At 41.8% G+C, this 25,999-nt stretch overlaps 1 protein-coding gene across 6 annotated transcripts in view; it reads right to left on the bottom strand.

Annotated features, from left to right (window-relative positions):
• Positions 1-8,796: 8,796 nt before the first annotated feature.
• Positions 8,797-25,999, bottom strand: part of RIC8B (RIC8 guanine nucleotide exchange factor B) — a 55,103-nt gene continuing 37,900 nt past the window's right edge. For 3 of the 6 annotated variants that reach the window (XM_043519646.1, XM_043519663.1, XM_043519671.1), the window contains 4 exons: positions 24,035-24,179; positions 21,368-21,487; positions 18,166-18,274; positions 8,797-9,169 (listed from right to left, as the gene is read on the bottom strand). In XM_043519646.1, the coding sequence (XP_043375581.1) occupies positions 9,161-9,169; positions 18,166-18,274; positions 21,368-21,487; positions 24,035-24,179 (383 nt within the window). In that variant the 3' untranslated portion in view covers positions 8,797-9,160. Of the gene's footprint in view, positions 9,170-18,165; positions 18,275-21,367; positions 22,549-24,034; positions 24,180-25,999 lie in introns of those variants that run through there. The other 3 variants (XM_038409477.2, XM_043519668.1, XM_043519658.1) reach the window with 2 other exon arrangements.

Raw genomic sequence — 25,999 nt, 5'->3', positions numbered from 1 at the left:
TGTGACTACACAGAAAATGAAATGATAAGCATACAAACACCAGCATCAACAGAGCCAACTGCTACTTAAAAGCAGAGAGTAAACTAACCATACCAGAGTAAAACAAACCATCTGATGTTGGAGGAACCTCACTAAAGGTTAAACATTTGGCTGCTTATCAAGCTAGTCCAATCTTTCCCACTACTCAGCCCTCTGTCCTTCCAGCCAACAGGCCTTATGACAGGACTTCTCTTCCCCCAGACCTGCTCTGGGCTTGTAAAGGGCAGGGGAAAGGAGATGTGCCTGCATAGCTTCTGGGGACCGTAGGCAATTGACAGGTACAACTGGCAGCCAGGTACAGCTTAAAGCAGCCTTGAGGTTGCATTACATTATGCCAAGGTCCAGACTGGTCTCCAGCTGGCTTCAGGAAGCACAATGGGGTTTAAAAGCATCTTCCTGCACCCCTCTGCCACCCCCAAATATTTTGCCTAACACAATGGCCTATGGATACATTACTTTTTAAATGGTACTCAGGTAGCTCAGTATCAGTGGACATTCAGCAGAAGTCAAAGGACCGAAGACAAATTGACAGGTCAGAGATTGCTGAGCTAAACATTGCATGGTCCCTGAAGCCAGAAGCTGCATTCTGCAGAGATAACTGACTTCAGGAGTAGTAAAGGCTGCACAAAACAACATAGGAAAGATTGATTTGTTTTGTCTTATTGTATATATGCTTTCAGTTAAACTAGTATAATGTTCCCTATCGTTTTGGAATACCTTTTCTAACAGTTCTCAACACACCAGGTAATTAAGATGTTAACATAACCAATAATTTTCATTTGCCAGATTACACTGTACTTATACTTGTTCCTCAGATCTGCTGTGCCTTTGTACTACTTTTAATTAGCATTTTACACACATGGATCAGAAAAAAAAAATCTTTCCTGGCCAGCTAACTGTTTAACTTGTTGCTCATCAAAGATCTAAAAAGTCTGTTTTTCAATTATTTGAACAGTCTTTTTACAGCCAACCTTATTAAAGTGGCAGATTTTATTAGCTGTTTTGTGTTAATAAAAGACTAAGGAGAATGTAGTGGAATGCTCCTTTGGAAGCTCTTGAATTCCTGTATACTTTGGAGTTTACTTTTCTCTTTCTGAATAGGATGCCTGCCAATGGACTAATATGTTAGCCTGCTGTATTGTAATATTCCCTACCTTGAAGCACTCTCTGACAACTACTTCACCTAGATAAGCCAAAGCTACTTTCAAAAGAAGAGAAAACCCAAATAATACTGCCCATTCACCACTTTTTTTTAGAATGTTCCAGGGAAGGGACTCTCATTTTAAGGAGATTTAATATTAAGTACATTGGCAGTCCAGAAGGAAGTCATTTCTTAATGCAAGTAAGATCTGATTAAAAAGAAGTCTATTCTTAAAAAAAAAAAAAATCAAAATATTCTAAACTAACCCCTTTTTCATCATTTTGAAGGTTTCTGTGATTTTTTTTTTAAAGCAAGTCACCCCTCCTTCAAAAGCATCTTTTCAAAACTTTCCCTTGCCAAAAATCTGGTTTTCAGATAATGTAAGATTTTAACCGCCATTTGCCAAAATGCTTTCAATTAAAATTTTAAATCCTCCCAGCAGAATAAAGCATGAGATATTTGTGTTTAAATAGTGTCAACAATTTTCCATGAAAATTTGTTTTAGAAATCAGTTATTTTTGAATGAAAAATAGCTTTTTGTTCATGTAACAGGTACGGCCCTTTAAGGCTAGAGGACACGTGTTCTGCATAACTGAGTGTGCTGGATGCAGTTCCAACAATTCATAATCAATAGACAGGAGGTAGACTTCAGAGCTCCAGGCCCAAACAGCAAAGTTAGGTCATAGGAGTCTCCCTAGCTGTCCTGCCCAACTCTACTTCTAGCAAGGAACATCTCCTTCTTCCCACCTGCACAAAGGAGGTGCTTTCTGCAGGTCAGGGCAGGATGTTAGGCAAATTGGGTAGCAAACATAAGGAAGAGGCAGCTATCCATGTTCATTTATCAAACTGAAAAGTGCTATATGGAGCCGTTGAGTGAAGCATAGCTGACAAGCTAAGTAGTCAGGGAGTGAGTATGTACAAAATGTTAGTGGAACCTAAGACAGTGGTAGGGCCTGGGGAATCCATAGAACTTAATCCAAAGTACCATTCAGGTCTAAATCAACACCTGCTTTTGGGACCTGTACCAAGAACTGATGCCACAATGCACAGGTACAGCAACAGCTGGAGCAAGAGCTGCGTGTGTAGCTAACAGTGACGATTCTCTGGTTTCGAATAATCAGAAACCACAAGATGTTCTTCATGTTAGCTGAGAACAATCAGTGAAACAACTCCTCAACACCTACAAGATCTCTATCATGCATTCCTACAACTACAATACCCACCTGCTGAAGTGAAGAAACAGATTGACAGAGCCAGAAGAGTACCCAGAAGTCACCTACTACAGGACAGGCCCAACAAAGAAAAATAACAGAACGCCACTAGCCATCACCTTCAGCCCCCAACTAAAACCTCTCCAACGCATCATCAAGGATCTACAACCTATCCTGAAGGACGACCCATCACTCTCACAGATCTTGGGAGACAGGCCAGTCTTGCTTACAGACAGCCCCCCAATCTGAAGCAAATACTCACCAGCAACCACACACCACACAACAGAACCACTAACCCAGGAACCTATCCTTGCAACAAAGCCCGTTGCCAACTCTGTCCACATATCTATTCAGGGGATACCATCATAGGGCCTAATCACATCAGCCACACTATCAGAGGCTCGTTCACCTGCGCATCTACCAATGTGATATATGCCATCATGTGCCAGCAATGCCCCTCTGCCATGTATATTGGCCAAACTGGACAGTCTCTACGTAAAAGAATGAATGGACACAAATCAGATGTCAAGAATTATAACATTCAAAAACCAGTTGGAGAACACTTCAATCTCTCTGGTCACTCGATTACAGACCTAAGAGTGGCTATACTTCAACAAAAAAGCTTCAAAAACAGACTCCAATGAGAGACTGCTGAATTGGAATTAATTTGCAAACTGGATACAATTAACTTAGACTTGAATAGAGACTGGGAATGGATGAGTCATTACACAAAGTAAAACTATTTCCCCATGGTATTTCTCCCTCCCACCCCACCCCCCACTGTTCCTCTGATATTCTTGTTAACTGCTGGAATTAGCCTACCTTGCTTGTCACCATGAAAGGTTTTCCTCCTTTCCCCCCCGCTGCTGGTGATGGCTTATCTTAAGTGATCACTCTCCTTACAGTGTGTATGATAAACCCATTGTTTCATGTTCTCTGTGTGTGTATATAAATCTCTCCTCTGTTTTTTCCACCAAATGCATCCGATGAAGTGAGCTGTAGCTCACGAAAGCTTATGCTCCAATAAATTTGTTAGTCTCTAAGGTGCCACAAGTACTCCTTTTCTTTTTGCGAACTCCTCTTCTGTCCCAGAGGAATCATGGACAAATTAGTAATACAGAGAGAGCAGGTTTTACAGAGACAATATACAAAGTATCCTATGCCACAGTAGAGATGATACTTAGATCATGGCAAAGTACCACAAAGAATCCAGTGTCACAGGCTTGCCAATAGGGAAATCACCCCCTACAGTCTATGTTCCATTCACTATAATGACAATGGATAACATTTTCAGAAGTGACTTAGGTTCTTAAGTCCCTTGATTTTCAGTGAGATTTGAGCTCCTAAATCACTTTTGAAAATGGGACTTAGGTGCTTTTTAAAGTTTTACCCAATATCAGAAAGTGACAAATCCAGTTAACTTCCATTGGCTAGGTGGATTGACTGAGCCCATCATTATTATCCAACACAATTACATACAGTAGAACTAAAGCTTATTAAATTCAGAAGCAGGCTGATGGTTTGAATAACGTCCAATGGCTGCCTCAAGACTTTAGGCAGAAGCAAAAACTAGGCCATGGGACCATAAAATATGCTAAAATAATCCTGTTCTACTAGCACGTTATATATAGTCACCCTAAGGTGTTTTACAGCTCTCCTCCGTCATGACTCTCCAATAAAAGACATTACCTCACCCACCTTCTCTCTAGAAGCCTGGGACCAATACAGCTACAATACCATTTACATCCCCACATGAGATTACCAATAACTACGTGTGCATTCCTACACCCAGAGAGAGAGAGAGAGAGAGAGCGCAACCAAGCAACTGCACCACTCTGCTGAATCAAGTTTATTTTCATCTTGTTTCCTTAATATTGTCCTAATATTTTCTCATATATTCAACTGCTATTGGCTGGGCTCAGCACGGGTGGTGTGCAGGGGTTCCTAAGAAGAGCTGTCCTTAAAAAGTGACTGAAGCTACTGCTAAATGTCTGGTTTTCATTGACATCAGATGCATTTAAAAAAAAAAACAAAAACAAAAAAAACCCCAACTTAGAAATGCCTCACTTCAGCTTAGACTATAAGCTCTTCAAGACAGGGATTGTCTTTTTACTGTGCGTGTGTGTACAGTGCCTAGCACAATGGGGCCCTGATCATGATCAGGGGCCTGTAGGAGCTATTGTCATACAAATTAACTCAAAAGGGAAGCACAGCCTCCAGGCTCATTTAACAATATTCTCTGAGTTACACCAAAATGTAGCATGCAGCAGCTGAAAGAAGTGCAGCACTGGGGAGGAGTGTCAAACTCATTAGGGAGACAGGGCTGAATTTAATTTTAATTAGAGCCCATGGGGCAGAGCTATGAAATCATGAAGGGCCTTATACACACTTGCAGTGCACAGCTGACGTATCAATGGGAGTTTGGGATAACTGAAGCTAGACTATGGATGGCCACAATAACCAGTATTATGCCCTGAAGTGCTGAGCAACTGCAAATCCATTGGTCAAGGAGAAGTGGGGGTGGTAGCCTCACTCAGGCCCTTAATAAAAATTAGCTATTGCCTCTTTAGGGCCATGCAAGGGCTGTTTTATTCCTCACCTCCTCCGTGTCTTTCCCCATCTCAGGGTTGGGCTCTATTTGGGCTAGTGCCTCTTGGCCCTTTTCCCTCTTTGTGAGCGGTTGGCTTGAGCAAGGCACTTGCTTGAAATTTAAGGGGGCTTAAACTGAGAGCCCACCAGTTATTCACAGCCATCCTTCTCCGAACTACACTCCTTTCTCCTCCTTACCTCAGGTCTTCCTGAGGGAGAGTAAGGAGCAGATCCTCTTCCTGCTGCAGTCTCTGTGGTACTGTTCCTTACTAGTTTCTGCAGACTGAGGAAAACAGCACTGCATCCCAGCACATGCAGGTTTTCTGTCAAACCTAAAAGGCTACATACCACTTTTTTCCCAAAAGCTTAAATTCCACAGAATCTGAACCTATCAGGGGAGCCAGTCTGATGCACAGCGTGGGTTGCAGGTAGCCTGCAGGCAGTTTTTTGCATCCATGCTGTAAGAGGGATGAAATGGTGAGGTAAGACGAAGAGCCATCTCAAAGAAAGGAGAGGGGGCATGTGGGGAGAGAGAAAAGCCTGGGTTCCCCCCCCCCACAGGAGGAGCTGCCACATCTGCAGTAACCTTCACCCGCACTCCCCATAATCTTGCTGTGTAAAGTTAATGGAATAATGGAGTGAGGTTTTGGGACTTTGCCCAAGTAGGAAGTTACTCCATACACTTAATGAGACCATGTTTCAATTTACTGAGGAGGAGTGAATTTACATGAATTACTTCAGAGCTGGAACATCAAGCCAGATTCAGGTACTTGGAGTCTTCATTTCTGCCTGTCACTTTTAGCAGTGTCCAGTGGCTGTCTGAAGAATATATACTCTTATTTTGCAAAATAAACCTTTAAACAGGAAAACAAATGGTTGTGTTATTCAAACTGGCAGAAGCAGAGTGTTGTGCTGTCTATATTGAGATCCCTTGAGCCAATATCGTTTCATCCCTCCGGCCTTCTGGGAAAGATCATTTTAGAGCTGGTAGAATACGCTCAGCGGGCAAAGTGGGATCTTTCTCCTTAGTCAAAATAACCTTGCACTGATCCCTTCCACTTTGCAGGAGGTCTTGCTGCAGCACTGAATGGTGTCCAAAATCTTACAGTTTGTGCATGTTTTATGGGAAGCTACTCCTGAGCAACAGCTCCTGCCTCTGTAGGAAAGAATGTCCGAAGCGGATACCAAGAGACCTTCAAATCCTCATTAATGAAGCTCATGAGCTGTTGCTCCTGAGGGAGAGAATTTGTGAATTCTCCGGTCATCATCTTCTACACCATTAACCTTATTGTCTATGAAGAGCTGATGGCAATTTGTGTAGAGCAAGCACTGCCCACAAGTGGACTCTTCCACAGTCAGACTCCCACGCTTGGAAAAAAAACACAAATCAGTCTAGAAGTAGCTATCTGGAAGAAGGCAACTACCAAAACCAATCTCATTCAGGAAACTTGCCCAAGATGGAGGAGTAGGGTCCTGTAGTGGCAGAATTGGGGTCATTCTTACTTTTGTATGTGGCACCTACATATTATCGGTGCATTAGAAATGCGTTTGCTTTGGCCAGTTGCCTTCTTCCTCCAGCTCAGGGCAGGAGCAATGGCTGGCTTCACTTCTGCAAGGTGGCTTGAACTCCACTAGTTTTGATGCAGTATGAAGACATAGCCATAGATTCACCAGGCAATCTAGAATTGCATGGATTAGCATAAAAAACATTTCTAGTGGTCTCAGCTTCAAAAATTCTATAATATTAATTTTGATATCCCTAGTTCTTCTTTAAAGTAAAAGGGAAGGCTCTTGGCTAACCTCTCTCTGGAGTGAAACTCGCACCCTCTGAGATAGCATCAATGGGCTTTTCCTTTCCAGTCCTTTAGGAAGTATAAGGGATGCTTGGGAGACACCTCCGGGTAACACACCCCTATGAAATCAAGTCCCATTTCCCCCGATACAAAAAATCATTCAGGTTAGGGAGCCATGTGGACAGAAGTGTGCACATTTACACTTCAGGAAAGCATATGGACATTATAGGCTGTCCAGAAGCTCTGTATGCGACCAATGTTAAACTGAGGGGAACAAAAGGTTAAAGGGCTGCTGGCTTCCTTGAGACCAACCGTGCTTGGAGTAGTCGTTGAAGGAGGGGTTCTGCCAGCCGCCCCCTGAAACCGTGAGAGATGTATATGATGAGCACTTGAACAAAACATAGAAACACTTGACTAGGACAGGTAGTAGGGATTGTAATTCACATATTGATATCAAAAGACACACAGGTAAAGAGATCAGGTAGGCAAAAAGGCAACAGCAGTAATGCAGCACTCCTAAAACTTTTCATTTTTTAAGGGTCCAGAATTGTAAAGTTAAAGAGTAAAGAAGCATTAGTTAAGTATGACAAGCCTTGTCCCACAACTCCACCAACTTCAATTAAAAAAAGTCACCCTCCCCTCCCCCAAAAAACCCTTCTCCTTTCTTCACTTGACTTCCCCTCAATTTACACCTCTTAATTTTCAATAAGTAGCTCCTGATTCAGGAAAGCACTTAAATATGTACTGAAGTCCATCCCTGACAACAATTTAACAGATGCTTAAGCACTGTTTGAATAGGGATGTTTTCCTGAATCAAGGTCGGGGCAGCAGCTTTGTATAATTTTTGATGGTGCCCAGAACAGGTCCAGGTCCAAGTCCAAGTCCAAGTCCAAGTCTCGTCTCCCACCTGCCTAAGGCTCTGTGAGGGAGTTTGGGTGCAGGCTCTAGACTGGGGCATGGGAGCAGGCTCTGGGAGGGAGTTGGGTGTGGGGTGCAGGCTCTGAGCTGGGGTCCAGGGGGGTGCATGGGGCAGGCTCTCAGAAGGCTTTTGGGTGTGGGCTCTGGGCTGGGGCAGGGGTTTGGGATGCAGGAGAGGGTGAGGAGTGCAGTGCTTACCTTTGGCAGCTCCCAAAAGTGACCCGCACCCCCCTCTGGCAGCAGCGCCTAGGCAGGGGGGCTGGATCGCTCTCCACGCACTGCTGCTGACAGGCACAGCCTCCGCAGTTCCTACTGGCCGCAGTTGGCGCTTGGGGCAGTGTGCAGACACACCGCCCCCCTCCTCTCCCCCCCCCCCAGGGGCCACAGGGACGTGCCAGCAGCTTCCAGCCACTTCCGGAAGCAGAGTGGGCGGGCAGGAAGCACCTTAGCCCTGTTGCACTGCCAGTGGTGGGTGCCACATGCTCTTTTAAATTGCTCAGGGGCAGCAGACAGGGGAGGATCCAGGGGAGGCATGCGGGGGCAGCAGGCGAGGCCAGGGGAGAGACCCAGCCCCTAACTCTGGTGGATCTGGGCCCCTGTGCTCTCATATTGAGGGAACATGGGCACCACAGGCTCATACAATTCACCGCCCATGATCAAGGCCATAAGTAGTATAGGCTTGCTGGGCTTTACTTCTGTGGCTCTGATTCAGAGAACAACCAAATACAGCTTATTTAAAAAGTAAAATAAAAGTAGATTAAGCAGTAGCTGACTGACACAGAGGTTAAATTTTGAAACAGATTGGTTAACCATGGTTATGAATGGGGAGATAAAATTTGATGGTTAACATTTTTTCTAAAGAGGTTTTAGAATCATTGAGCAACCGTGTAAGCAAACTGATGGCTTGACTAGGTCAGTCATGTCACATTTAACATCCTTTATTCCTAGGGCAATTAAGTCATTCTGCTTCTTTAGCTGAAATTGTATTTTGGGACGGGGCTGGGATAAGACACCGTAAACAACAAACAGCAGCAACAACAACAACAGGAAAAGGAAAAAACCTATTGAAATGGGATAGAAGAATCTAGCAAGTTTAAATATTTACTTTTTTTTTGCATTGCAATTTTATTTTCATCTCACTGAAATACAATTTGCTTTACAATTAATAAACTGATCATTTATTCCTATATAAATGGATTAATAAAAATGCAGAGATTACACCACAAGATCCATCATTCAAATATCCCAATAATAAGACTTAAAGTGATGCTGGCTAATCAGAGGGTAGAATGTGTAGATAAAATGTTGCAGCTCTGAGGGAAGATGCTGATTAAAGGAGATATTGACAGAAGCAGGTGATGCTTTAGTCTGAATCTGAACTGTCTTGCTCATTGGTTTGGTACTGGCAGATTGTCTCTTCCAAAGGAGTCATCGTGCCATCCGGTCGAACTCCCATTGGTTTTATAACCTCATCCCTGTAAGATTTTTTTTTTAAAAGTCTTAATTAGCACATGCACACATGCATCAATCCACTGTTTTATTATATATAGAGAGCTATACACACAAACTATATTTTTATAGTCTTTAAAATAATGTTTTAATGAAGATCTCCATTTTGAATAAGAAAGGGGAACAACACAAATCCAAAATGGGGGTGGGGAGGACAGAAAGACTTCATTCATGTAGGCCAACCTATTAAGCCAATTAAAAGATACAGGAAAAGTCAATGCCTGACAGATTCACCACAAGGAGCAGGTTCAGTGTTTTAAACATATATACTAGCTTTTCTTCCGTGAATTCTTTAAGAAGAAATGGTTGCCAAAGTTTCACCTGCCATTCTGGGCAACACACAATTAAAATAGATGATATGATACATATTCATCTCATTCAGTGAAATAAATCATTCAGGAGAACACATTCTGCCTACACAACCTCTAGTGGTGCTTAAGTACTTGTTGATTCATTTTGAAACGGTCAGCTTTTTTTTTTTTCCCCCTATTGCTTTTGTTTGTAGCAGTTTAATTACAGGATTGACAGTCATTTTAATCTCTTCAAAGCTCCAAAAGCCTCTCCACAGCTAATCCAATTATATCTACTCCACAAGCCACAGCCTCATCTAAAGATGATTAAATATTGATTAAGCCAATCAAAAAGTATTAGCAAAGATTTATTTAATCCTCACATTTTATCACCTCATTTATTATATGTGGATTATGGAAAAGGCTGTAAGGTCAAAGATAACATTTTGATTTTCCATTAAAAAGCCCTTATTTTTAAATTTTCATGATTTCATCTAAATGATGTGGATGCTGGACCCTAATCTACCTCCAATTTGAAAGGGAATCCCTTGAAACTTGTTTGTTGTTCTCCAAAACAGTCATAATTTAAAGAGCAGGATTTAGTTACTCTCAGTGGGGAAAAGCTTTATTTCCCCCAACATTCTGCCTGTTCTTCTCTTTTGTCCTAGAGAGTGAGTGAGGGGCTTTGTACAGAGAGTCAACAATCCCTCCTTCCAATGATGGCTGTCACAGAAGCAGCTAGAAAAGCAACACGCTACTTGCAGGGTATGAACAATAAGCCAGATATTATAAAGATGAGCAATGTTCAAACAAGATACCAGAAACCCTAGTTTTGAAGAGTCTTGTCTCTCTCAATAGAGAAAGGGAAGTTATTTGCATAAGTGAGGCACTCAAACCACAGTCATTATTTGCACCAGACACAAACTCGGAGTGCTTTCTCCTCTGGTATTTTAGAAAAATGTATTTGCTGCACTATGTGGCTTGAGACACCTTGAACTCAAGGAAACCAGTATGGTTTTGCAAGCTGGGCTGGGCAGACTTCTAGGTATTTGTGCAAGAGGTGTGCAACCCTTGCATGCAGACCAGTTACAGTATGGCTTCCTTACACGTCTCAGTCTCCAGGGGGACCTGGCAGGAGGGGGGAAATGTGCAATTATGTACTTCCACTGGCTATTCTCTTCATGGAGGGGAGATAACTAGCCCTGGACTAGGACTGATTCTTCCTCCCCTTCTCACTTTGGCAGTATGGGTTCTAGGACTCTGACCATCTAAGAATTTCCTGAGAAAATTCTTCCAGTTCTAACATGTTTTAACATTCTGGGAAAGGGGAAGAGAGAGTATCAAAAATATTTTCAAAATCTGATTGCATACGCCCAAACAATGGTGAGGATCCACATATCTAGCATTGAAAGCACAGGGCCTGTGTTCTTCCTCCTGCCATTAGGCCCTCCAACAAGGCAAGTAAAGTCTGGCTGGTGAAGTGCTTTGGACTCTTTTAAAAAGGCATTTGCTGACTGGAAAGATGCAGCACAGAAGTCAAAAGCCTCTAGTAGGTAACAAGATCCTTTGACTCCCACAATTTAGCCTCATTACAGTTCAAGCGCCCAAGTGAATCTAAGTCTCAGTAACTCACAGTCAAGCCTCAGTTAAGGACATATTTGCTTTGCTAAAGGAACAGGAGGACTTGTGGCACCTTAGAGACCGACATTTATTGGAGCATGAGCTTTCGTATGCATCCGACGAAGTGAGCTGTAGCTCACGAAAGCTCATGCTCCAATAAATGTGTCAGTCTCTAAGGTGCCACAAGTCCTCCTGTTCTTTTTGCGGATACAGACTAACACGGATGCTACTCTGGAATTTGCTTTGCTGTCATGCATACTAAAGGCTTCCTTCACCCAAAGCTTGAAGTCCACAGTTCTTTGCTGAGTAAGTTTTTAAATTCCAACAAGTCTAAAGAATCAGGAAATTCCTAGGCTTTCTTCCAAACCTCTTTTACATCACAACATCTGAAACGGATGTCAAAAGCCACAGAATCATGTTGCTTACGAGCCATCTGGTCATAAATCACAATATATCTGGGCACATTAAAAATATGAAAGGGTCACACTGCCAAAAGGACCAAATAAATGAAAATGGTGGTAAAAGGGGAAAACAAAAAAACAGTCACAAGAGACCTGAATACACCAGGCTAACAGTTACAGTAGGACTTCAGTGTGTCTGCTCAAGAAGTCCCATAGACAAAGGGTAAAATAGGAATGAATGGGAGTTTTGCCATTGACTTCAATGGATCCATGATTTCACCTCTTGTTGCTGAAATAAGAAGGTCTGCTACTCCTGGTCTTACCCATATGAAACCACAGGATGAAAAACAAGGGCAACCTGGCCAACCACAGCAGTTGTAAAGGGACCTAGGGGGAGTGATGGCTGCTCAAGTAGCTCATCTCTACTGTGGATTAAGGGCTTTTACATTGCCAAATAAGAATTTAAACTGGATATGCTTTAGCAATAGCAGCCCTCCAGACAACTCATAATGGTGGCAGGAGAGGCAACTGGAGATATCTCAGAGATCTTGGCAGCTAAGGTTGTATGAGCATGCGTCACCACCAGTTTTCTCCTGGGTCAAGATCTCTTGGACAGACAGCATCATTAGATTCTGACAGGCTTCAAGAACTCTTGGATTACCCTGGAATTGGCATCAATTTCTAACACAGATTGTAGGAAGGCAGGCTATCCTTTCTATCTACGAAGCCTAGGGAGCTCGTATCTTGGCAAATAGTCCAGCTTTTCCTCAAGAAGTAAAAACAGGGTCTGGGAAGTCCTCCAAATTTTCAGGCTCCTTAAGGTAAGGTGGATCTGGGACATCTTTATTTGAACTGACTTGTCAATATCCATTTGGGCTGGTATAAAATAGAATTACAATTCTAATACTGTAGAATGAATCCAAAGGAAATGGATTCATGCATCAGGTATACATGAGGCCGTGGCAACTTCAATGCAGCTCCTCAATGCCAGTGCTGAAAGGTAAGGGAACCGTAGAAAGTAGGACTCTAACTTGATGCATGCAGTATATAGAATATCCAGTGTTTTTATTACAATTTTCTCAGACTGTCAGTACCCATCCCATCTTTTACAATACTTGCAGTGCAGGACATTTGCTGCCTAAGCTAATTTTCTGACTTTTAACCTTCCAAAAAGAATGCAATGTGGAGGGTAAGTAATCTACAAACCCTTACAAAAATCTACATATTTTTCTAGCCCACTGAGGCAACTGTTTTTTCTTAATGATATTCACTAATATCTGGGTGCAAGCATAGTTTCACAAGAAAGTTTTATGCCATTTTAATTCATAAAGTATCAAGAATAAGATTTGTATTTTCTGTGCGATTTACCTTGTAGATCTGACTTTATTTCATTTCTACATACTGCATAGAAATACACATTCAGAGTACCTGAGATGAACTTGCTTTCACTAAAAGGAATCATTTTCAAAACTTACACTGTAAAATCTGTCAAGACACCATGCAAATAATATGTGCATCCATATTAGTTTTTTAAGTTTAAATACGCTCTCAGTGAAATATTTTGGTGCAACTCAAACTAAGACTGACGCACCCCCTTAAACACTCCTCCCCCACCCCGATTATACGATTACGATGATCAAACTCATGTAATTTTTCATATCATGGTATACCCTTCAAGCCACAGTATATATTGGCTTACACACACACACACACACAATACTGCACTTGTAGGTGTCATTCTAAGAACTTTCATCCCATAGGGCTTAATTGTGAACCCTGCTGAGACCCTTTGCTCTCCTGCACAGGCTTCCTGTATTACCAGACACTACGGAGGAGGGAAAGAAACCACTATCAGGTTGCTACTCCCCTTCTCATGGAGGTAGGTGGAGCTTTGGGTGCATGCTCTCCCCCAAACATTACATGGGCCAGTCACTGCAGCTGAGCTGGCATGGAGGAAGTAAGCTGTGCCAACAAGAGAGCTGGCACAACTTATTACTTCTTGCTCCAAGGGGAAGAAGGGACCAGTTTGCAACAGTCTCTAAGTCAATCTGGTTCTGGCCCCGATTCTGGGACAGCACAACTATGTGCTTCCTCTCAGCTGGGCTGGATTGCAAAGTTCCAAACCACCCCACAGTAACCTGTGTACTTCAAAAAGGGTAAAATGAGAAGGGAGAGGAAAAAAAGGACTAAAAGTAAAGAGAATAATTAGCAAACAAAATATGCGATGTTTGGAATGCCACAAAGCTAACTTTGTGAGAGTCTGGAATGAGTGCATTACTCAAAACAGAACTCGTTGGGTAGGTTTGCAAGAAGAGTAACTCCACCAATTGAAATAAAGTCAACTTTGACATTTGCATACAACAGTCCTCATGCAGATCCTCAGCTCATGTAAGCTGTCATAGGTCCACGGAGGTCACCAATTTAGCACTGGTTGCTTAGAGACCTCAATGGAGCTATGACAATTTATGCCAGTTGAGGACCTGCACCCTTTTGTTTAAAGTAAGGTAAAAGTCATCTTGGGGTTCTCCTGACAAATGCACACACGAAGAAGAAAATAATTTCACATCTATGCTATCACAGCTGTGAAGCGTGATCACGCCACATTATAGGAAAGAGATCTTACTTCCCGCACACAGTGGGTGGCAGTATGAATTTTGCTGTATCCATTGAATATATATTATAAATGCAAATATATGAATGTACATAATAAAATTTGTTTAAATGTGTATGAACATCTTTGTAACCCCTAACAAGATCAAAAGACTCTTCGCTGCACTACACATGTTCCTAACACAAACAAAGCATTCTATTCAAGTATACAAGTTGAAAACACACCCTAATTAAGCAGCTGGTAAAATGCATTCTTTTCTCCACTTGCAGATCTCCCAAGTGTCCCTTCAAATTTACCTAAACAAGTTTCAGCTTCCTGCTTGCCACTTAGCTTAATAACGATTCAAAAAATCATTCCCTTGTTTTCAAGGGTACTTCTTTCTTGTCTGCTCTGTGTATGACAGGGCAGTATTGACACATGGAATTAATGACAGTGTCTGTAACGAAACAACTGTCATGCAAACACCAGTCTGCTCCTTTGATAACATGGCATGTTTGGACCTATTCATCTCCCTATAATTGAGTACTACATAATAGTTCCAATCCTTTCATATAACATTATTTTGTTCTATGATTAGAAAAGCGGGGGTGGGGGGGGAATCTATACACCATTGCCTTCTTCATTCACCTCCTGATTAATGCTGTGTTTTTAATGAGTGTGGCTGCTATTTAAGCAGGTTCTGTTACATAATTGTTTTGTTGACTTCTGTTCAATGTACAACAAAACCCAAGCTGTGATAATTGGAGACCATTTCCATCAGCAAAAGAATTCCTGCTATTAATACAAGGTTGGCTTGGAAAAAGCACCCTGACATTTTAAATTAGTCAATTAATATATAAATTCTCCCATAATTTATAATGGAGAAAGTGTTAGTATATTTATCAGACATTTTAATTAGCATGGAATATTTCCAATACTGTAGGATATAAACAGATGGAAAATTGCACAACAGGGATTTAATGTAGCTAAATTTAGTCTTTTGCAACTCCGAAAGGTTAAATCTTTTTGTACAGATTGGAGAAGGTTTTGGTAGCTCAATCATATGATTTACTATGGAGAGTAAACCGATTCGTACCCAACAATTCTCATTGCTATAACAAGATGATTTATACTATTTAGTTACAAACAGGTTTTATTTGAAACAAACAAATTCAGGGCTAATTCCGGCCACCCAACACCCTATCCAACACCTTGCTCAAGTAGTGTTGAAAGTTCCCGAATGCTGTAGAGATTTCAAGGTCTTCCTTTTCCTTTGCATTTAAAATTATTAGAAATAAATATATAACAGCAGCAACAGGAAAGCATCCTTGTCAGGCTAAATTTGTACCAAAGTTTAGTTACTGTGAATGGAACAGAGAGCTTTTATAAAACCAAGACCAACACATTTATTTAAAAATCAAAAGATGGATTTAAGTTTAGGATAGGCTGTTATGGTTATATCGGATTTTTTTTAATACTTCATTCCTATGTATTTTATGGGTGCTATTCTTGTATGTATCCTGACTTCTGATGAGTAATGAGTTCACCTTCTGTATGCCACTTTCCCTTTTCATGGATTACAAAATTCCAGATAACACTTCATTTGTAAAAACTGCAGTTTAACCATAAAAACCTCAATACTTTTAAAAACCCTCAGCCTATACAAAGCAGTTTTTCAGTTGTGTGCAAAAAAGTCTGAAACATCACAAACATGTATATTCACTCATTCCTCTTCACGTTACCTATATTTAGATGAAATAAAACTGGATGTATTAATTTTCCACCCAAACTTGGCAATAATAATTCGTTGTCACAAAATCTACTTTGATCAGTGTTAGCATCAAAAGATTCATTCAAGCACAACTGCCATACTGAAAAATTGTAAGTAACTGAAAATAGCAGATATGCCATTGCAACCTTACCTATTGTCCAATATCCATTGCATTTCTCTACTAGAAAGTTAATAACTTTAAAGATGCCAATAAATCCTTATCACCTCCTTCCAGCTCCATCATGCTTATCATTTAGTGTTACGAAATGCCATAAAATGGTTTCAGATATTTCCTTGTTGCATGCAATTATCTCCTACAACAGGCACTTTTCAATATTAATACAATACAAATACTAAAGTAATCAAAAAATGAACAGCTTCACAGCTCACATGTGTCCAAACACGTGACTGCTTGTGAAAGTTTGTGCCCTTTTAAAAAAATGGTGCCATGTTTTTATTTCCTAGGAGTGCAATCAGTCAGAGAATGCATTTTAAAAACAAATAAAATCAGATCTAGAAAGGTCTGTAATCAGATGGGATGATTTTGCCATTTTCAGTCAGTCAGGGACTTATCAATCCTTTATATTTTTCTTTACTGTGAGAATGCTAGTTCTTAAAAGGTTACATGCCATAAGGTTACATGCCCCTCCCCACATTTTCCTGTGGAATTTCTTTCCCTTTTAAAAAAAACCCCGCCCCCTAAATGATGAAAAGCATGCTGGTGCTGGAAGGAGGTGATAATCATTTATTGGCATCTTTAAAGTGATTAACACTCTAGCAGAGAAGAGAAATGCAATGGACATTAGACCAGTTAAAACTGCAGTAGCATTTCTGCTACTTTCAATTACTAATACCTTTTTAGCATGGCAATATTTCCACTGCCAGCTTCCTTATGTGTTACTTCCTATAGTGACAACTGAATTAGCAAGTCTATATAGAAGGAAGTACACCTGCCATTAGTGATCTGCTTCAAGGCCATGAGCTTCAGAACCAAGAAACAAAAGAAGCTAAGAGATTGTGGTCCTAGACGTGTAATTCCAGCATAGAAGAAAATTAGACTTTATAAAACTTCTGGTTAATTTTCAAGAATTGTAGCAAAGCAGCTTTCAGTTTAATTTGTAACTTACAAACAACTGCAAAACATTAGAGTGGGTCCCTGGTATACGTCAGGGTTGTGTTCTTGAAAAGGGACACGGATACCGAAATGACACATACCAGGGACCCGCTGGTACAGCAGTGGCTTAGGCAGGAGGGGCACTTGGGTGGGCGGGCAATGACAGGAGGCAGAGGGGTAGGAGCAGCTTCTCCACCCCTCCAGTTGGCTTTGCGGTCTGGGGCGCGATAGACACTCTGGCCAGGAGTGCCCGAAAAAATGTGCTCCCCCGCTTCCCCCCGGGCACTTTGGGCTTGCCCTGCTCTGCCCATCTGGAGCTCTGCGGCTGGAGTGCTGGGCAAGCCCCCGACCCCCGCTGGAGCGCCAGGTGAGGCAAGCACTGGGATGGGAGCAGAATCTGAACTGGGGTGGGGGGGTTGGGCCTGGATATTAAGTGGGGCTACCCATATCTGTTGCATATCCGTTGCTCATCAATAGGGGAACGTGTTCCGCTTCACGTTGGTGACCATATCTGTCGTTTGCTACTCGTAATACAGTACTTCAAAGGACAGATATGCAGATTTGGACTGATGTGAATCGGAACACATTCTTCTATTGATGAACAGATATATGAAACAACGGATAAGGGGGAAGACGTATACCAGGGACCCACTGTAGTCAACTGGTAGTGTTAACTTTATGAAAAAAGTCTCTGCATTGAAAGGCTCAGAGTGCTGGCACATATGTGCAGTTCCAAATAAAAAGGAGAAAATCCAAATCCTGTTAAAATTAGTTCATCTCTTCTTGAATGCAAGACTGGCAGCTTCCGGTTTCCATTTAATCTCTCTACAAACTGACCAACTGCAGTAAGTTACATTTGGTTAAAAAACAAACACTCCAGTCTCCTGTAAAAGAGCTTCATTTCCTTTAGTTCTCTTTCCTGGTGGCATCTTTTTACATAATTTTTTTTTAATAAATAAAAAAAAGGGAAGACCAGCCTCAAGTGAATTTGTTTTACAGCAGTGCCCAGGGGGTCAAATCATGACTCAGGGCCTCGTTGCAGTGGGCACTGTACAAACACATAACATCAGGACAGTTTCTGCCCTGTAGAGGTTACAATCTAAGGCCTTGTCTACACTACGGGGGTAAGTCGAGCTAAGTTACGCTACTGAGTCGACGTAGCTTAGGATGACTTATTATGGTGTCTTCACTGCACCGTGTTGACAGGAGACGCTTCACTAGACCCACTAAATCGACACCTGCTACATCAATTGCAGAAGTGTCGATCTCCTGGTAGTGAAGACAAGCCCTAAGTAATGAACAGGAGACAAGTAGATACGACAGACAGAGGGAAGCACAAGGTAACAGCGAGAGGATATTGGTCAACAGCATAAGCAGCGCAGACAATGCCCAGCTACTAACCACTTAAGTTTTTTGTAGGCATCATGACAGGTGCCTCCAACCCTGCGAACTGAAAAGGCTCTTTCGTCACAGTAATGTCATTCGCATTTTATTTAACATATTTTTGAACAGCTATAATGATGGCAACTCAAAAGTCTTCAGTCTTAAATAATTTCTTCTCTCCAGCATAAAGTTTCCCTTTTTACTTTCGGACAGTAGATAGGGTTATTATGATGTTCCTTAAAATGACCTCTCTTTTTACTACCCCTCTTTACCTTAATACTCTATCCTATTCACTGATTTCCCCTCACTGTTGCACATGTAATTCTATTAAAGTTAGCTATTTTCTTATTGTCATCGCTTGTACATATTTTACTATTTTTTGATGATAGACAAATGCGTCTTTTTAATACAAATAAATGTGGGAAATAATTATTCAATTACTGCATTGGTATTTCCAGACTGATGCACCTCAATTTTTCCCTTCCTTCACATCTGATTTAATTAAGTGTATTTGTTTATACCAAATCCAACGTTGCCATCATCTCTCTTAGCATGGCCCACTTTCTGATTACAGAAAATCAAAACACCCTTGCCCTGACCCCCGCGATCCTGCCCCCCACTCATTCCACCCCCCCTTCCTCCATTGCTCGCTCTCCCCCACCCTCATTCACTCTCCTTTTCACGAGGCTAGGGGAGGGGGTTTGGGTCCAGGAGGGGGTGAGGGCTCCAGCTGGGGTGGGGCCAGGGAGGTTCCAGATGAAGAAGGGGGCTCCGGGCTAGGGCCGAGGAGTTTGGAGTATGGGAAGCGGCTCAGGGCTGGGGCAGGGATGCGGGAGAGGGTGCAGGCTCTGGCTGGAGGTGTGGGGTCTTAGGTGGAGCCAGGGCCAAGGGGTTTGGAGTGCGGAAGGAGGCTCTGGGAGGGAGTTGGGGTACAGGAGGGGGGCTAGGGTGCAGGCTCCAGGCAGTGCTTTCTGCTGCTTCTGGGAGCTGTCTGAGGTATGTCCCCCTGGTTCCCGGCCAATGGGAGCTGGGGCAGGGGCAGCACGCAGAGCCCCCAGCCTAGGAGCCAAAGGGGAGACATGCTGCCACTTCTGGGAGCCATGCAAAGCCAGGGCAGGCAGGGAGCCTGCCTTAGCCGCGCTGTGCTGCTGACTGGAGTATTATCAGCCCATTCAGCACTGCTAACTGGAGCCGCCACGGTCCCTTTTCGACAGGACATTCTGGTTGAAAACCAGATGCCTGGCAACCCTAATCTCTCATTGCATTCTTGACCATTTGAAAGAGTTATTCTTAAATAAAAAGATCTATGAAGATGTATGCAGCAAACCATACATCTATCAGATAGCTTTGTAGTTTCAATTTCCTAGAAATACTTAGATTCTGTGCCTTTATGAACTTTGGCTCCAATCCTGCAAATGGGAATATTTTATACATGAAAGCAATCCCACTGAATTCAATGGGTTTGACGTGCGTATGTGTTTCTAGGACTGTGGCTTTTATCCATTTGAGAATAGCGCCGTTAAATATTTTTAGGTGAATCAAACTCCTACGGCCCAAGCCACTAATAATTATAATCAGTGTTATATCAGGTATGAACTGGTACTTGAGAACTCCATACTTGTTTGTTTATAGGGGATTATGTTACTTAAATAAAAAGAGTTGCTCCAATATTCACATGTAGTGGAAGTGGAGGAAGAAACTGTTTGACACATCCAAGTATGATGCACCAATTCCTAAATATTAAGTCAAGGATGCAGATAGTTATCATTAAAATAGATCTGTTCTCTCTTGGTAGAGAGAGCCAATATGTTAAATCAACTCAATTCTACTGCACTAATTTATATTTTAATACCATTTTCTTTTATGCTATTATCCTTATACAGATTGAAGTTCAACTTTATCCTCATTTGGACTACAGCAAACCACAGCTGCAAACCCTCAGGCTTACTCATAGCAGTGTAAATCTAAGTCACTTTTCCCATTTGTGTTTCAGTTTGTAAACCTGTTAATATAAATTCATTTCCCATAGGCCATCCAATAGACTACAGATGGCAACAACTTTTATTCACTACTTGTGTGACCTGGGCTAGATTTTATCCAGCAACTTAGAAATAACAAATTTTGTCATTACCAGTCTGCCAAGCCACCTAGTGCCTTAGGATGTCTTCCACTGCTGCATCTCATCTTGATTCTTAGTCACTGGTGTATTTTACTCCCCAAACACTGTATACTCCCTACCTTTTCTCCACCCCTATTCATTCCATAATGTGACAGTCTCTTATGTTCTGTCCATACACTCCCTAACTCTCCCACTACTGCTTTCTCCACACAACCTTTGATTGCTTCTGTTAGTCACACCAGCTTCCTCCTAATCTGTTTTGAACACAATCCCTGCCATTCTGTCCCCGACTCTTGTTCTCCCCTCCAAGGGCAGGAAGTGAGAGCAGCACACCCACACTACTATCAAAAAAAAGACACTGTCTAGAATCACTGCTACTTAAAAGTAACAGCAATGAGACTGGAAAACACAGTAAACCTGTCAAAAAGCAGGTAGATTTTTAGAGACTCTTGGTTTTTCAGGGTGTTTTATTATGTTGTGCAATGTTTTAAACCAGATTTCTGAAGCAACTTAATGTGCACCTGTTTCTCCACCCTGGTTCCTTTGCTTTGGTGCAGGGAACCAACCATTTCCAAAGGTCCCATACACATTGCAATTTACACAGAGTTAGATGGAACAGTGTTAAAAACAAGTTCTTGCTATCTGTCCAAGTGTAAGCATCATTTTCCTGTCCAGTGAAAGTAGCCAAAGCGGGGGGAAAAAACCAAATGCTTAAGCATGTGGATAACTAAAAAGCAAGCAAACTGTCCCACCGACATAAATACAGACCTCTGACATAGTGAAGAACTGGGGCCTAAACCTCTCTCAAGAAGAGCTGTGATTAAAAACATCCACTTTTTTTTTTCTTTGGTTGTAGTATTTTGGATAGTGTTACATTACCTGGAAAGTTTATCAAACATGTTGACAAGTTTCATGGCTTCATATTCTTTTTGTTCTTCTGTCATTTCATCCATAGGGTTGGGCATTGGCTCCTCTACGTGGCCAGTGATTAGATTAATGCTGTGACGGGGGGGGGGGGGGGGGAGAAAAAAAAGATGGCTGTAGCATTTACATTTACCAACAAAATTTCTCTTTTTGGATTTTGACAGATAACTGTTTTAAAAGTTAATGCTCCCTGGTAGCATTATAAAATGGTTTAACTCCTTCAGACAGAATTGCAAGTAGAATTCTGCAGTTCTTTTCATGGATGGCCTTCCTCCACATTGTTTTATATTCATTTTGTTGGCTTTTTAATTTTTTATTACATTAGCTCCATGTTAAGTGCGCATATACCCAAGTTTCACTAGTAGTCATTATGCCTATGGGTCAAGATTTAAAAGAGGAATTCTATTCAAGATAGGCATTTTGAGTTAAATTTTCTGGAACTATTACTTTTGGCACATATGGCCCAGTTCTGATGGTGCACTTGATCAAAAAAAAAAGTGGTGGGGAGTACCTTAAAATGGCATCACCACTTCCTTTATTTCTTTCTCACACTCATTTTTACTGAACCAAGCTTTACTAAGATCAGAGGCTGAATTTACAGTACTGGCTGCTAGGAACCCCCTTCTCCCAAACATATTTTACTTGTAAACCGAGAGTCAATTTGATATGGAAATCAGTCACAAAACACAGGACACCACAGCTTTAAAAAAAAAAAGTATGACTTTTCAGAGCAGAATCACACTTCCAAAAATGAAATGAAAAATAATATTCAATAAAATAAAAATATAAGTAGTAGAGGACCTTTAAGACCTTTTCACATAAACAAAATGGCAAATCCCAGACTACATGCTCACAAATATCTTTTACATTCAAGATGCCCATAATTTATTATCTGGAGATGACAGGACTGTTTTCAGGTCAGGTTCTTGAAAAAGAGACCAAGAGGAAGATGTCCCCAAACTACAGGGAGATTGAAGTCTTCCGTCTCTTTTCTTCTCTTAGTGGTATGTGTTGCTTTAGGGGGGAAAAAATTGTTGCTGTAACCTACTGAACTCAAGGAGATGTTACAATAGGAGGTCCAAGATAGGCTGGAATCTGCATATTTTTTTTTTTTTAACATGCGTCTTTGAGAGAGTCTGAAAATCAAATCAAATAACCCTACATATATTTGTATCTTTCTTCCATCAAGAAGATTAGTAGCTTCAAGCAAGGCAGAGCAAAGCCATATAACAAGTAAACCCTACTCAAGCACTACAATGGGCATTTGAAATAACTAAGCCTACTGAAATAGTATCCCATCATTAGGGCCCTACTAATTTCACGGCCGTGAAAAACATTCACGGACTGTGAAATAAGCCCTGCCCTGTGAAATCTCATCTCCCCAAAATCAGCCAGGCTGGGAAGGGACAGGACTTATCTTTCCACATAACAGCCATGCAGGGAAAGAACCAGACCTACCTCCACAGATAGTGCAGGAGTGAGTGTGGTGCGCTGCAGCGGCCTCAGAGCTGGGTTCCAGACTGCCGCCCCCTGAAGCTTTTGCTGGGGCTTGGGGCACCTGGGCTGGGGGTTGCTGTCCCCCACAGCTCCTGCCTGGGCTCAGGTCACCCTCGTTCTGGGGCTTCCACCCCCGCCTACGTATGGCTACTGCCAGGGCTCAGGGCATCCAAGCTCCGGGAATTTTGCTCCCTCTCCCGTCTGGCTCCTGCTGGGGCTCAGGATGCCTGAGCTCCAGGGCTGCTGCTCCCGTTCACCCCCTCTCCCCCGTGGCTCCTGCAGGGAAGAGCCCAGGCTCCAACTGGGACTTGGGGCTTCCACCCCCTGTAGCTCCTGCCAAGGCTCAGGGCAGCCGCCCCCCAGGGCTCAGGGCTGTTGTCCTTGATGGCTCCTGCCAGGGCTCGGGGCTGCTGCCACCGCCTGCCCTCCCCGTGGCTCAGGGCTTCCACTCCGTGGCTCCTGCCAGGGCTGGGGCACCCATTTTTCAAATTGTGGGGGGCCCCTGGGCACAGGTCCCATGGGGAACTGGGGAGATCGGACCTACCTCCAGCTCTGGGAGCCTCCTCCAGCTGCAGGAAACTCCGCATCCCAGAAGTGAGTATGGCAATCCTGCAACCCCCACATAACAGCTTTAGGACACCCCCCCCCATGATCCAATTTTGGATCAGGACCCTCACAGTTACAAAGTTACAGTTACCTGAAATTTTAGGTGTAAATATCTGAAACTGACCAATTTTAAGACCCTGTGGCTGTGAAATTGACCAGAGTGAACCATGAATTTGTTAGGGCCCTACCCATCATATATCTAAAACTGGGAAACATCCCAGCATAGAGCTAGGCAGTTCTCTACCACTTATCAAATTCATTGCAATTGATAAAATTATGGAGGCAACATTCAAGGATGAATAACAAAGACAAAGTTACACTTGAACCCTAGAAACACTAGATCAGAACAACACTGAAAACCTTCATAAAGTCTGTGAAAAACAGTCCATGTAAATACACACAACTCCAAAGTTGTAAGCTACGATGGACCCCTTTGACAAAGGGCAGAGAGGAGGAAACTAACTCAAAACACAGTGGGCTAGGTGGAAGTAACAGAAAGAAAAAAAAATAGTACTGTACTTTGGCTTTGCAGATTTATATTCTTCAGTGTCTGTATCTTCATCATCAGAGTACCAATGATCTCCCCTTCCTCCTGCTAACAGGCCCCTTGCTGCCAGCAGGCCTGCTGCATTACCATAGCCTGTATACTTTAACAAGTTGTCAACTGCAAAGAGACAAAGATCAATTTATTCAGCTAGAAGTTAATTTAATTACAGTACAAAGTGCAACATTAGTATCATCTTTAAAATAGGTTTTAAAATCTAACTTCTTTATCTGGTGACCAGTATGCTCTATGAAATAGCTGAAAAAGGCAGAAGTGAGGTACTACATTTTAATTCAGTCCCGCAGTCAGTCGCTTTTGATTTTTTAATAAGCCATAAAGATGGCAAATTTAAGTTTGCCTGTTTTATATCATTTTGTCAGACAATTTTCAGGAGGCTGAAAAGCTGTGATAAGTGAAAGCGTGTATTTAACTCAACAGGAAGGTGGAGTCCAGTGGCATGAATCAGGATTGGGACCCAGGAACTCCCAAAATTCTAATCCTGGCTTTAAACTTTTCTCTTTTGTGGCTCATGTGAAGTGCTTTCCGTCCCCCAAAAAGAGGGCTTTATTTGGTTTGATAAATAATGTAGGCTTGGATTTTCAAGAAGTGCTTAAGAGTGTTAGGTTCCCAACTCCCACCGAAAAGCAACGGGATTGAGTCACCTGACTCCTCTGGAAATCTTGACTATAAGTGCTAAGAATTATTACTGCAGCCACTATTAGAACAGCTTGTTTTATTTTCTATGCAAATCCGAAGAATAAAATAGTTTTTTTTTTTTTTTTTTTTTTTTTTAACATCCACTGACCAAAGATGCAACTTTCTAGACCATTTAGGAAAATGTTACTAGTAAGTTCACTGAATCCTTTCATATTTGGTTAACTTTCTGTTTTCCATCCATCCTTTCACCCTCCCAACCCCCACCTTTACAAAGTGCTCTTCATTGTTTATATTTGTGCTACTGTTATTTATGGCAGCTAACCAGAAAATTCTTGGTTGGTACCATTGAAAAAATTTCATGTTTTTGAATTTTGTTTTCATTATTATTGCTTGAAACTTTCACGTATTTCCATGTGATGTGGAAATAATTTCTTGAAAATCATTGTTTCTTTTTAATCTGAGATTCACAGTTATGGGCAAAATTCTGCTCAATTGACATACCCTAATCCCAGTGACTTCAGTAGGAATAGTCAAATGAGTAATGACAGCAGGATTTGGCTTCAATGCTTCTCAAACTATGGACAGTATAGTAAATGACAGTGAAAGGATAACATTTTCTTGAAAAAAAAAATGTTTCTGGTACACAGCATCATGCATATACTATTTACAGAGTGCACAGTCCAGCAATCGCCGAATGCATCACGCTTAATGTTCTGGAAAAAGGCCATCCTATTAGTTAGAGAAGAAGAGTTTAGCCTCTCCTTCTGTAGTATTAAGGCTGGCCATTGTTAGAAGGGGGAAAAACCCACATAATTTATGCATCCAGCATAGGAGAAAAAAACAACAGTCAGTCACTTTTGTCATTACAGCCACCTGAAAGAAAGACTACACGGCACAAAGCATTTTTCACCAAGCACACACAAGGGTTTTTATGGTTTTGTTTTTTTAAAAAACAAGTGGTATTTTAAACCTACAGCAGATTGTTACTTTTACCTACAAATTCTCTGTGTGTGACACTAGCAGAATGAGAACTTGATGTGGGAGACAGAAAATCAGTTTCTAAGCTTAATCAACACAGAATCATCACTTGAAATGTAGAGCACTTACAAGAAGTCAGTTTCCAAATCCATTCTCTTGCATACCAGGCCAGTAGGGGCTTGGAGAACTGCAAATACAGTCTACTCATCTCTTATGCGGACTATGCTGCATTACTATGCAGTGACCCCTTTGGCTAATATACAATAGAACAGATCCTGATGTTCTTCTAATGTAGTCCACTCAGC

Source organism: Dermochelys coriacea, chromosome 1, assembly GCF_009764565.3.
Source record: "Dermochelys coriacea isolate rDerCor1 chromosome 1, rDerCor1.pri.v4, whole genome shotgun sequence".
In the NCBI taxonomy this organism is placed as follows: domain Eukaryota; kingdom Metazoa; phylum Chordata; order Testudines; family Dermochelyidae; genus Dermochelys; species Dermochelys coriacea.
This window is presented reverse-complemented; position numbering and strand designations above follow the sequence as displayed.